The 12,618-nt window shown below is 38.4% G+C and overlaps 1 protein-coding gene across 2 annotated transcripts in view; it reads right to left on the bottom strand.

The window, feature by feature from the left end:
* Positions 1-343: 343 nt before the first annotated feature.
* Positions 344-12,618, bottom strand: part of Hml (Hemolectin) — a 32,892-nt gene continuing 20,617 nt past the window's right edge. For both annotated transcript variants that reach the window (XM_065504165.1, XM_065504166.1), the window contains 14 exons: positions 8,245-9,275; positions 7,837-8,189; positions 7,523-7,775; positions 6,690-7,458; positions 6,452-6,632; positions 6,084-6,394; positions 5,919-6,018; positions 4,959-5,855; positions 4,641-4,846; positions 4,230-4,540; positions 1,748-3,029; positions 1,015-1,683; positions 797-949; positions 344-731 (listed from right to left, as the gene is read on the bottom strand). In XM_065504165.1, the coding sequence (XP_065360237.1) occupies positions 520-731; positions 797-949; positions 1,015-1,683; positions 1,748-3,029; positions 4,230-4,540; positions 4,641-4,846; positions 4,959-5,855; positions 5,919-6,018; positions 6,084-6,394; positions 6,452-6,632; positions 6,690-7,458; positions 7,523-7,775; positions 7,837-8,189; positions 8,245-9,275 (6,728 nt within the window). In that variant the 3' untranslated portion in view covers positions 344-519. The remainder of the gene's footprint in view (positions 732-796; positions 950-1,014; positions 1,684-1,747; positions 3,030-4,229; positions 4,541-4,640; positions 4,847-4,958; positions 5,856-5,918; positions 6,019-6,083; positions 6,395-6,451; positions 6,633-6,689; positions 7,459-7,522; positions 7,776-7,836; positions 8,190-8,244; positions 9,276-12,618) is intronic.

Raw genomic sequence — 12,618 nt, 5'->3', positions numbered from 1 at the left:
TATAAAGATCTACCAATGACTTCCAAATTGGACTCTATAAAGATCTACCAGTGACTTCCAAATTGGACTTTATAAAGGTCTACAATTGACTTCTAAATTGGACTCTATAAAGATCTACGATTGACTTCCAAATAGGACTCTGTAAAGATCTACCAGTGACTTCCAAATTGGACTTTATAAAGATCTCCGATTGTCTTCCAAATTGAACTCTATAAAGATCTACGACTGAAGCTCAAATTTGCCTCCATTGAAGCTAAAGTTTTTATCCTTAAAGATCTATAATTGTAGATATGTTAGATTGAATCGAAAAAAAAACTCATCACTTTTTCATTTTTTTGAAAATCATGCATATTTTTTATATTTAAACATATATCCTAAAAACTAAAATTTCCACTACATTTCTCATTTTAAAAGACAATATTGTAAGTGGAATAAAACAATAAAATAATAAAACTTAAACGCTAAATTACAATTAACACAGCAAAGCCCGAGTCATTTACAAAAAGTCCACAATTAATCTCAACGTCTTATAAACTCAGCCATGGGCAGAGCATATTGACCATTTTTACTCATATATTCAACAGAATCCTCACAGGGATTGCAGCCACAAGTAGCGGGAATTTCCAGTTCCTGTTGGATCTTATAGCCATCCTCGCAAATAAGTTGTACATTGATTTGTTTGTAGGTCTTAATGCTGCAACATTGGCAGATTTTGTCTTGGCCCAAGGTGACTAGAGGATTAGTAAAGAAATAATTAAAGCAAGAATTTTGGAAGATAAATGTGCTAAATACTTACGTTTATTGTATTTGGAGCCTGAGTTGCAGGCACCACTGCATTCGGTGAATCCTTGTATGGGTTCTTTGTTAACACAGTAACCATGGGCCATATTTAATACCTTAACCATATGTTGGGTTTCCGATTCAGCCAAAGAAACTGGCAAACAATTTGCTAAAATTATATAAAACATATATATTAGTCCAGCTTATTTGTGATAGAATTATTTTTTAACTTACTAAGATCTTCCTTATAAGGTTCCTCCTTACAATACTTGCAGCAGCTACCTTCTTCCTGGGTCAGCAAATGTTCTGGACATTTACTAACATCCGGGCAAGATTCCTTCATAGAACTTACTAGCAACACTTCATTCTTTCTAATGCAAGTGTAGGCGGTACAATTGTCCTCGGACTTCCATTCTTGCAAAGGCTCAAACATCTCTCCTTCGAAGACACACTGTGTCTGCACACATTCACCACAACATTTTGTAATATCCCTGATAACATACTCAAAACCTGGAGCGCATCTATTATCACAGGTTTCCTGTAGAGTGGATACTAGCAAGGAATCATTGGGACCGTAGGTACATTGTTCATGCTTGCAAGGATCAGTGGGATGTACCCATTTTTCTGACAATTTCTTGGTGAACTTTTTATTGGGCACATACTCCACAATACAAACATCCTTGGGTGGACCGCAATAGTAAGTGGGGCAGCAGTCGTTGGGTTCTTGTTTCTGATAGACTTCATAGAATTCCTCAATACATGATGCTGGTTTGGCAGGGCAAGTGGTTTTGTCACACACCACTTTTTGGGTGGGACAACAGCCCTCTTCAATTTTCACTATTTTCTCGCCAGGTTTCAAAGGAGGTGGCACCAAAGCCTCACATTCTTCCTTGGGTTTGCATTCTGTTAAAATAATTAAATGAATTTATACGACATATTCAGCTAGTTTCTTGTAACATTTACTTACCACATATATACTGAGGACAGCCATCTGATCCGGTCTTTTGTTTTTTAAATTGTCCTGGACCACATTCTGGCATTATTGGCTCTAGGCATATCTTGGCCGGTGGCAGTTTTGGTTCTGGCACACATATATATCTGGGACAACACAAATCATCCGAGGCCTTCTTTTGTGGCATATAACCTTCTGCGCATATATTTTCCTCTACCAAGCACTTACGTTCCACACACTGAGTCTTGCCACTCTTGTCACACAAACACTCTGTGCAATTATCCTTTTGCCATCTCTCGCCCGGCATGTGTTCGGGATCTTCGCATTTAACACACAATTCCTCGCTAATACATTTACCCTTCTCCATAACTTTGCCGTGAGGACAGAAGCAGCCTTCAAAACGTTCTGATTGAGGGCAAAGCTCATCAGTGGTTACGGTATTAACAAAAGTATTTGTCTTCATATTGACCGCCTGGAATTGGTTAAGATTCTCCAAAGTTTCACAGGACTTGGCACAGCCGCAAGATTCATAAATCATATCGCTGGGACAGTCATAGGGACACAAATCAGGAGAACGCCAATTCAAGCAAATACCCTGGGCAGCACACTCCTTGACATAGGCCGTCAAAGTTTCACAAGAACCCTTTTGGGTATTACCCGGTTTGCACATATCTTGCTGGCACGAGGAGATATAAGGCAAAGGATCCACAATATTATTGCAGGCTCCAAACAGCTCATCGTCAAACAACACCATGCAGGGATCCTTCTCGGGTGGCAAAGGCAGACACTCTTCCTCCACATCAATCTCACTCATACACTCATTAGGATCCAAGCCCAATTTAGGCTCATCCGCCTGCCAGGAATTAACAATATCCACCAGCTCTTTGCTGGGTCTCTTGCCCTTCTTCTTAGCTGGGTTCTCTTGCAAATCATTGTTGGGATTACCATCACAGTCACCGCACAAGCCCTCCATTTTACTGCCATACTTAACACTGGGCACACCAATCGAAAAGATTAGATCATCAAAGGCTGCCTTGAGTTCAACATGAGCTTCGGGTAGATTGAGTATTAGTTCCTTGCCGGGTATTTCCTTTAGATTAATCCAGGTGTCTTTGTAGGGCATTTTCTTTACCTCAAAACCATCAACAAAGGTTTGCAGGGCTCTGGGATTGTCGGCCATTCGCTGGATATGTATGACATGATCACCGTTGAGTACGTGCAGGGATTTGGCGCAGCTGGAGTGCGCAGGAGCTGAGAGTTTGCCCAGTTTGTGGCAGTCGTCCATGCTGACATAGACCTAGAGGAGGAAAATAGCCGATGTTACAAACTGCGATACAAAATTGGAGTCTCTACAGATCTAAGATTGATGACTAAATTGGAGTCTCTACAGATCTATGATTGATGACTAAATTGGGGTCTCTAAAGACCTACGATTGATGACTAAATTGGGGTCTCCGAAGATCTTTGATTGATGACTAAATTGGATTCTCGAAAGATCCACGATTGATGACTAAATTGGGGTCTCCGAAGATCCACGATTAATGACTAAATTGGCGTATCTCAAGATCTACGATTGGTGACTAAATTGAAGTCTCTAAAGATCTACGATTGGTGACTAAATTGGAGTCTCTACAGGTCTACGATTGATGACTAAATTGATGTCTCTAAAGATCTACGATTGGTGACTAAATTGGAGTCTCTAAATATCTACGATTGATGACTAAATTAGAGTCTCTAAAGATATAGGACTACAGAGAAAATTGAAGTCTCTAAAGTTGTACGATTGATGACTAAATTGAAGTCTCTAAAGACCTACGTTTGATGACTAAATTGAAGCCTCTAAAGATCAACGATTGATGACTGAATTGGAGTCTATAAAGATCCACGATTGATGACTAAATTATAAGCTCTACAGATCTATGATTGATGACTAAATTGAAGTCTCTACAGATCTTCGATTGATGACTAAATTGGAGTCTCTTAAGATCTACGATTGATGGCAAAATTGAAGTCTCTAAAGATCAACGATTGATGACTAAATAGAAGTCTCTACAGACCTTCGATTCATGGCTAAATTGAAGTCTCTAAAGAGCTACGATTGATGACTAAATTTGAGTTTCTAAATATCTACGATTGGTGACTAAATTGTAGTCTATACAAATCAACGATTGAGGACTAAATTAAAGTTTCTCAAGTTCTAGGATTGATGACTAAATTGAAGTCTCTAATGATCTACAATTGCTGATTAAATTGAAGTATCTAAAGATCTATTATTGGTGACTAAATTGGAGTTTCTAATGATCTACAATTGATGACTAAATTGGACTTTATAAAGGTCTAGTATTGATGACTAAATTGGAGTTAATAAAGATCTACGATTGATGACTCAAAAGATCCAGGCTTAAGTCTCAAATTAAAACCTTTAAAGATCTACTATTTATACTTATACTCCCCCAAAATAACCCAAGTTATGAACCCTTTAAATCACTACACTCACCTGGAACGTATGAACTCCCGGCAACACAATATCTCTGGACAACAAATACGTACAATTGCCATTGAATGTAAACTTATTGCGATCATAAGTGAAATATTTCGTCGAACCAATTGTATTGCACACACAATCCTTGCACTCAGCAATGGGAACACAAGTCTCACCCTTGCGCACAGTACCCTCCGGACAATAGCAACCCGAAAAGCAGGCATCTTCAATAACAGGACAATCATCACTGTTCAGTGTATCACAAGAAGGCTCACAACGTCTCTTGTAACAATCCGAATGTACCAAAGGAGCCGGACATGAAATTTCTACCCAAAAAAAAAGAAAACAACACATAAATTTTCAATGTAAATGTTTTCAAGTTGAAAGTTACACACACACACACACATATTGCAATCACAAACTTACCACATTGATGTACAGCTCTCCAAGTAGACAATTGTACCATTGGATTAACTGTTAAGCATTTTTTAACAAAATCTTGCAAAATGTTACATTTGCATGTATTTGCATCACCACTGTTGGCCTTCAGGCATTCACAAGTGGTTTCCATGCATTTGCTAACGAATTGTTTATAATTGACCGACTTGCCGCACTTCAGGAATGTGGGGTGTCTGTGTGAAAATGAAACGAAACGCAACAATAGAAGGTTGTGAGCAAAAGTTTTTCCACAAACTAAAGTTTCTTTTTTTTTTGTTACTAAGTATTAAGGCATTATGTACTTACTTAATGGTATTGCATAAGGCCAAAGCCTTCTTTTGCAAAGCTAAAGGACAAGTTTGTGCATAACATTCATCCTTAGGTGTTTTCTTGTCAAACCAGCTGTCACCAAACTTCACAGTGTTAGCGATAATGGTGCCATCTGGTGCCCGCTTGTCATTGCTGGCATTGCCATCATAGAAACCGCACAAACCATCAACTGTCTTAATGAATTTGGAGGACATGCCAATCTTTATGTAGCCAATGTCATCGTATAGCACCCAGAAGCCACGTTTTGGTGACACCACCAACACTGTATTGCCCGGCTGGGAGAGCACAAAGGAGGCCTTGCAGATGGGCGAATTGATTAGTTGTTTTACGGAATAGTCAAAGCCATTGAAGTTGACACGCATATTGGGCATTATGGTAAGTACAGCCTGTTTCTCCAGATCCTTGATGGTTATAGTTTTGCGACAGAATTTACGAGTATCATCGGTACACTGCAGATGAACTGATATTACCCACGAGGAGTTCACCACATCTCTGGCCAATATATGCGAACAGGTATCGTATTTAAATTCAGTGCCATCGAAAGTGGTAAATGTTTTGCCACTTATCTCACAAACATCATCCTTATTGGGTTTCAGGACACAAGCATATTTGGGACAATCATGAGCCTTAGCCGAAGACATATCCAATTCAATCATATAGTTAGCAGGACACTTGGGTTCCGTGCAGGTCACTGACTCATTCTTTTGTATGACAACCTCGCGTATGGGCACGCAAGTGAACTCTTCGCAGTCATCTTCTTGCAAATAATCTTGGGCATCTTGAGGTTTACCCAAATACTCGGTGGAGGAAGAGATAACCTTTGTTTTGGTAATCTTATTGCCATCATTGCTTACGGTGACTCGTTTGTTGAAACTAAGGAAATAAGAGGATATAGATAAGATAGTTTGAGAGAAATTAAGGTTAAATTAAACCCACGTGGAGGTAAACATGCTGGACATTTTCCTTTGTTTCTTTTCGGTGATCTTCATCTTCATTTTAGGAGGACATTCGGGTACCGGACAGGTAATGATCTCAGCTAGGAATTTAAGATATAACACAATATTGAAAATCTTCTAGAGATCCTAAAGTATTTAAACTTACTCTCATTCTTTTGTATATTGGGCTGAGGCGTTACCACGAACTTATCTTGGCAGGTATTATCTTCATCATCCGCACAATCCCTAATGCCATTGCACCACAATACCTCGGGTATACAGTCACCACTGGAGGGACAAAGTTTCTGATGCTTAGGACAGGGTTCACATTTACAATAACAGCCAGCAGCTACCACAGGACGTAAGTCTTTACCCTCACAGGGAGGACACTTTTTGGGCTTGCAGCTACTGTGGCCACCCAAAACACAAACACATTCCTCACAATCTTTGTTTTCGAACTTAGAACCAATGGGATAGCTACAGAGAAATTATGATATAGAAATCTTCAACTTTACTTAACATTTTGTTACCAACCTCAAATAGTTCTCCACACAGGGGCACAAATTGCTTTGAACACAGTTATTACCATCCCAGAAGAGACCATCTTTGCACTTGCATTTACCCTGGGCATCAGGAGCATCCGTAAGACCATCACAGGCCAAGCATGAGCTGGACACAGGCTTCTCCAATTCCACAACACGTTCTTGGGTCTCAGCTAAAAGAAAACATTAATTAAATATCCCTATTATCCAATAACTTCTTTCAAACTTACGATAATTCTCAAAACATCCCACTGGCTCAATGCGCATATTAATATTCTCCTCCCATTGGGCCGGCGACACCTTAATGTATTGCGTCAATATGGGTGTCTTGAAGTAGCTAATCTGTTCCGTATCCTTGTCATGATTGGCGGGGAATATTCTGGGCTGACCATCCAAATTCAATACCTTATTCCAGATCAGTTTATTCTTCGAGAACAATACCCGATAGCCAGTAACCCAGCCATGGGGACCACCTTTCGTAATAAAGCCTGAAATGTTACGGGGCTCTAGGAAGTCAAATTCTATATACTCATTGGGAGTATTAACCACCGGTTTCCAACCCACGGGCGAGGACAATTTCAAAAGATCTATGAGTTTGGGTTTCCTGGCCGGTTTGGGCAACTGCCAAATACTGCTGGCCTTCACCTGATTGGGAGTCATTTGTCCATTTTCTACACCCATTTTGTCGGTACACTGTAACTCATCCTCCATAATAATGGGATGTTCGGTGGAGGGTGTGGTTATCTTAGCAGGAGCTTGGGTTATGGTGGCCGGTGTAGTGGTGGTGGTTTGTGGCTGGCCACAGCCTAACAGTTCCACACGCATGGCTATGGAATTGTGCCATTTGAGAGGATACAAACGCAGCGACTTGGCTTCTATGGGGATTTTGAATAGTGTCTTCACAGGAGAGCGAGAATCCAAAGGACCATTGAACATTTGAGGCTTGTCGGTTTCGTCCACCAAATAATGGTAGGCTTCACCATCGTGGCTATATAAGATCTTTATGAAATGGAATTTTATATTAAAAACTTATACTTAATATTTTGTATAAAATTAAACCTACCTTAAACAAGGTAACATAGTTATCATAATCGGTATTACCCGCCATGATGACACCAAACAAAGGTTCCTGTTCTGGCAAGTTGATTTGCAAATACTGCATTTGATCATTAATCATGGGCGACCAGGCACCAGTCTTGTCTTTAGGATTCTTGGTTAATCGGCCCTTGTGGGGAGAATACTTAGGACTTAAGGTAGAGCTGGCACTGAACACAGAATCAGGCAAAGGTTCTTCTCCCTCAATAATGGGAATCATACTAAAAATTAAGAATAAAAGAAAATTAAAACCTAATTTTTCCAAAACTGACAAGAACCTACAGATTGGGGTCACAGTGTTTGGGTGGTGTTACGGTTACAGGGAAGACCACAGTAACATTATTTATAGCCTCGGTAACTTGGGTCACGGGAGCTGGTGTGGCTTCTTCCATTTTAATGGGCACGCAAGTGTAAGCATTATCAATGCACTGGCAAACTTCCCATTCACTCATGAATGGCATGTGAGGCTGTACATATTTCTCACTCTTATCCATGCAAGGACATTCATCCACTTCCACACAGGTGTTTTCATCACGCCAGTACTTATCCATCGATGGGCAATCGGGACGATTTTTATCCACACAACCCTGTTTACAATGTTCACCAGGCTCGCACAAGCCGCGCAAAGTCAAGCTCTTTAAATAGTTAACAAAATTAGAATTAACTCCTACAATTAACTCCAAAACTTACCGTGGCATAGAAGTGGCAGGTATGCTCACACTGATTGGCACACTCCGACATCACTTGACCCTCCGGACAGTCTACAATTTTCTCAAATTCCTTTTCTTCCTTCTCCTTGCACATTGGCTTAATTTCTTGCACGGTAAAGATATGATCACATACATTCATAATGGGATTAAACATCATATTTTCGCCACAGGTCTTCTCCACATAATGCCATTCGTCATTGTTCTTGGGTTGACAGTGCAAGAATTTGTGACAATCTCCCGGATATTCCTTATACTCAGCCATTATGCTATCACAGATCTTGCCAATTTCTGGTTTCTCTGTTGGCTTGGGTGTGGTCACCACCTCCTCGTCACAATCACAGAATACTCTCAGCTCATAGTCATGACACTGGCCAATACATGAAAGGCCATCTTGTAAATTACAGAAAACATTCTCATCCATAAAGTCCGAAGACTCGTGAGTTCCCACCACCCGACATTCGATCTTCTTCATGTGTTGCTTTTTGCAAGACCCGAACACACGTTCATGGTAGTCATAGCGTGGCAGATTTTCATCATCATTCAAACGCACCAATTTACCCGAAAGATCATGATCTTCATCAATCCATCTAGTCCAGCCCTTAGTACATTTGGGTTGCTCCTGATCTCCCGACACCACTGTTGTTCCCTCTATGAGTGTCTTTTCAGTGCTAGGTTTTTCTTCGCATTTCACCCCACTGCATACTTCTTTCTTCTTGGAACATCTGCAAGTGGCACACTCATCTTGATAGGTCACCTCTCCCTCATAATAGGTCTTGCCATCCTTAATCATACATATGGGTTTACATTCCGATTTGGATACGCACTCCTTGTACGTGTCATTTAGATAGATCATGCCTTCATCGCACGGTTTGATGTGACAGCCTTCAATACAGTTTTCAGTTTTACACATGTGTTCACCAAAGCTTTGATCCAGGAAGTTATCACAAGTTTCCACAGCACAGGCGGGAGTACAGGATTTGTATTCCGAACAGTGAGGATCACATTGCATAGCTGAAAAGACAACAATTCATAAGTGACTAAGTGTTCCAAAATTTTATCAAGATTTCAGTTAAAAAAAAAAACAAACACAAGAATACATGTGCCAGTTTTCGCAATCTTCATCAATAGGAAATTTAAGCTGACTTCATAAGACAATTGGGTCATGGCCACAGTTTGTTGAAATAAAACTTAAAGGAAATTAAATATTGGAATCTATAAAGAAGATTGTAAAGATATAGAGCCAAAACTTAACTCTCAAAATATTTACGATTGATGACTAAATTGGAGTCTCTAATGATCTACGATTGATGACTAAATTGGAGTCTATACAGATCCACGATTCATGACTAAATTGGAGCCTCTAAAGATCCACGGTTGATGACTAAATTGGCGTCTCTGAATATCTATGCTTGATGAATAAATTGGAGTCTCTGGATATCTACGATTGATGACTAAATTGGAGTCTCTAATGATCAACGATTGATAACTAAATTGCAGTCTGTAAAGATCTACGATTGATGACTAAATTGGAGTCTATACAGATCCACGATTGATGACTTAATTGGAGCCTCTAAAGATCCACGGTTGATGACTAAATTGGCGTCTCTGAATATCTATGCTTGATGACTAAATTGGAGTGTCTAAACATCAACGATTGGTGACTAAATTGGAGTCTCTAAAGATCCACGATTGATGACTAAATTTGGGTCTCTGAATATATACGATTGATGACTAAATTGGAATCTATACAGATCCACAATTGATGACTAAATTGGAGTCTCTAAAGATCAACGATTGATGACTAAATTAGAATCTGTAAAGATCAACTATTGATGACTAAATTGGAGTCTGTAAAGATCAACGATTGATGACTAAATTTGGGTCTCTGAATATCTACGATTGATGACTAAATTGGAGTCTGTAAAGATCAACGATTAATGACTAAATTTGGGTCTCTAAAGATCAACGATTGATGACTAAATTAGAGTCTCTAGAGATCTACGATTGTTGACTAAATTGGAGTATCTAAAGATCTAAGAGTGATGACTAAATTGGACTCTATAAAGATCTATGATAGATGACTAAATTGGAGTCTATACAGATCTAAGATTCATAACTAAATTAGAGTCTCTAGAGATCTACGATTGATGACTAAATGGGGGTCTCTAAGGACCTAAATTGATGACTAAATTAAAGTCTCTAAAGATCTAAGATTAATGATTAAATTAGGGTCTCTAAAGATCAACGACTGATGACTAAATTGAAGTTTCTAAAGATCAATGATTGATGAATAAATTGAAGTCTCTAAAGATCTACGATTGATGACTACATTGGAGTCTATAGAGATCTACGATTGATGACTAAATTGGAGTCTATACAGATCTAAGATTCATGACTAAATTAGAGTCTCTAGAGATCTACGATTGATGACTAAATTGAAGTCTCTAAAGATCTGCGATTGATGACTAAATTGCGGTCTCTAAAGATCTAAGATTGGTAGCTAACTTGGAGTATCTAAATATCTACGATTGATGACTAACTTAGACTTCAAAAAGACCTTGGATTCATGACTAAATTGGAGTCTCTAAAGATCTACTACTGATGACTAAATAGGAGTCTTTAAAGATCTACGATTGCTAACTAAATAACAGTTTCTAAAGATCTAAGATTTATGACTAACTTAGCCTCTATAAAGACCTAGAATTCATGACTAAATTAGCATCCATAAAGATCTACGATTGATGTCTAATTTGGAGTATATACAGACGAATTGTTTAACTATATTAAAGACTATGTCTAATGAATTTCTCTTGTTATTAAATGCTGTTCTTTATATTCATTCAACCACTCATTTATAATCTCTCAAACAAAATCAATTTCATTCAATTAACTAGGAATTTCCCTATACTTTCCCACTTCCAAAATCAAAATCAAACTAAACTAAAAACCTACAACTACTTTATATCCATCTCCTCTGATTACCTAACTTTATTACACACAGAAAAAATATTTATCTTAATGACAAATTTCCGAGTTTCCCAACAACATCAGCCAAGCAGCTACATATTGAAAAATCTGTTGTACTGCCAAATCTCTAATAACCACATAACGATTATAAGATTATACAAATCAACTAAATGTTCCATGGATACCCTGCAGTATAGAAGTCTTTAAGAATCTATTAAATAGCCAGAGGAGGGCTGTTTTAAACCTTTCAAATCAACCAAAATGAAAAATTTTAAAAGTATGAGAGTATTGAGTGTTTTGTACAGCATGCAACACTCGTTTAAATGTAACCCTTAACAGAAATAAAGTAGCAACATAGAAAACTGTCAAACAATGGCAACATATTGAACAATATTCAAACTTTTGTTTCGACAAAAAAAAAATTATTCTCTTTATACTGGAATTTTGCCATACACACTTGCTGCTATATGCAGCAAAAAAAAAAAAAAAGTAAAAAAGGAAACTGCAATGAACAATGAACATATGAAGTGTACGACAAGTATGTGACGATTTTCCATAATGAATAATTGAAAACAATAGTAGAACATGAACATCATGAGCTTTATAATCAACGGTATAATGAAGATGGAGGAACAGTGGAGCTTAAGAGGGAAATATGCAGGCTGCATCTGTATCCAATTGGTAGCAAACTTCATACAAAATCAAGTTCACAAGTTTAAGGCCATGATTTACTTAGGCGTTCTTGCTCTTACGCTTAAGCTTTTACTGTCTTTGGAATCCCTCCTGGATATGCTTTGAAAATAATTAATTTTTGGGTTGAATTTGGAATTGTCTGACATTGAAGTAACTTATCTGGCATTAAACAATCCAATTGGTTCATTACTCTGACCAAAAGAAGATTCCAAATGTTGCTATCGCTCGGAAAGAACGATATTCAAGAGATTTTGTGAGCTGTACGATGAAATCTCAGAGGATGTGCTTTATGACTGCCCAATGTGGTCGTCGTGCAGAGCGAAATTCCCTGGAAGGGTCTTAATGGCCCCAAGGATATATTTGTTCTTTGATTGAACCAAACTTCATATAAAATCATGATCACAGCTTTAAGGCCATAATTTGCTTAGGTTTCATTGCTCTTCTGCTTAAGCTTTTACTCTCTTTGGAATGCCGCTTGGTTATGCTTTGAAAAGCATTAATTTTTGGAATGAATTTGGATTTGTCCGACATTAGGGTAACTTATCTGCATCAAACAATCCAATTGGTTCATTACTCTGACCAAAAGAAGATTCCAAATGTTGCTATCGCTCGAAAGGAACAATCTGCAGCAGATTTCGAGAGCTGTACAATGAAATCTCTGAGTACGTGCTTTATGACTGCCCAATGTGGACGT

Source organism: Calliphora vicina, chromosome 3, assembly GCF_958450345.1.
Source record: "Calliphora vicina chromosome 3, idCalVici1.1, whole genome shotgun sequence".
Taxonomy (NCBI): domain Eukaryota; kingdom Metazoa; phylum Arthropoda; class Insecta; order Diptera; family Calliphoridae; genus Calliphora; species Calliphora vicina.
Note: the sequence above shows the minus strand (reverse complement) of the source record. Positions and strands in the feature narration are given on the sequence as shown.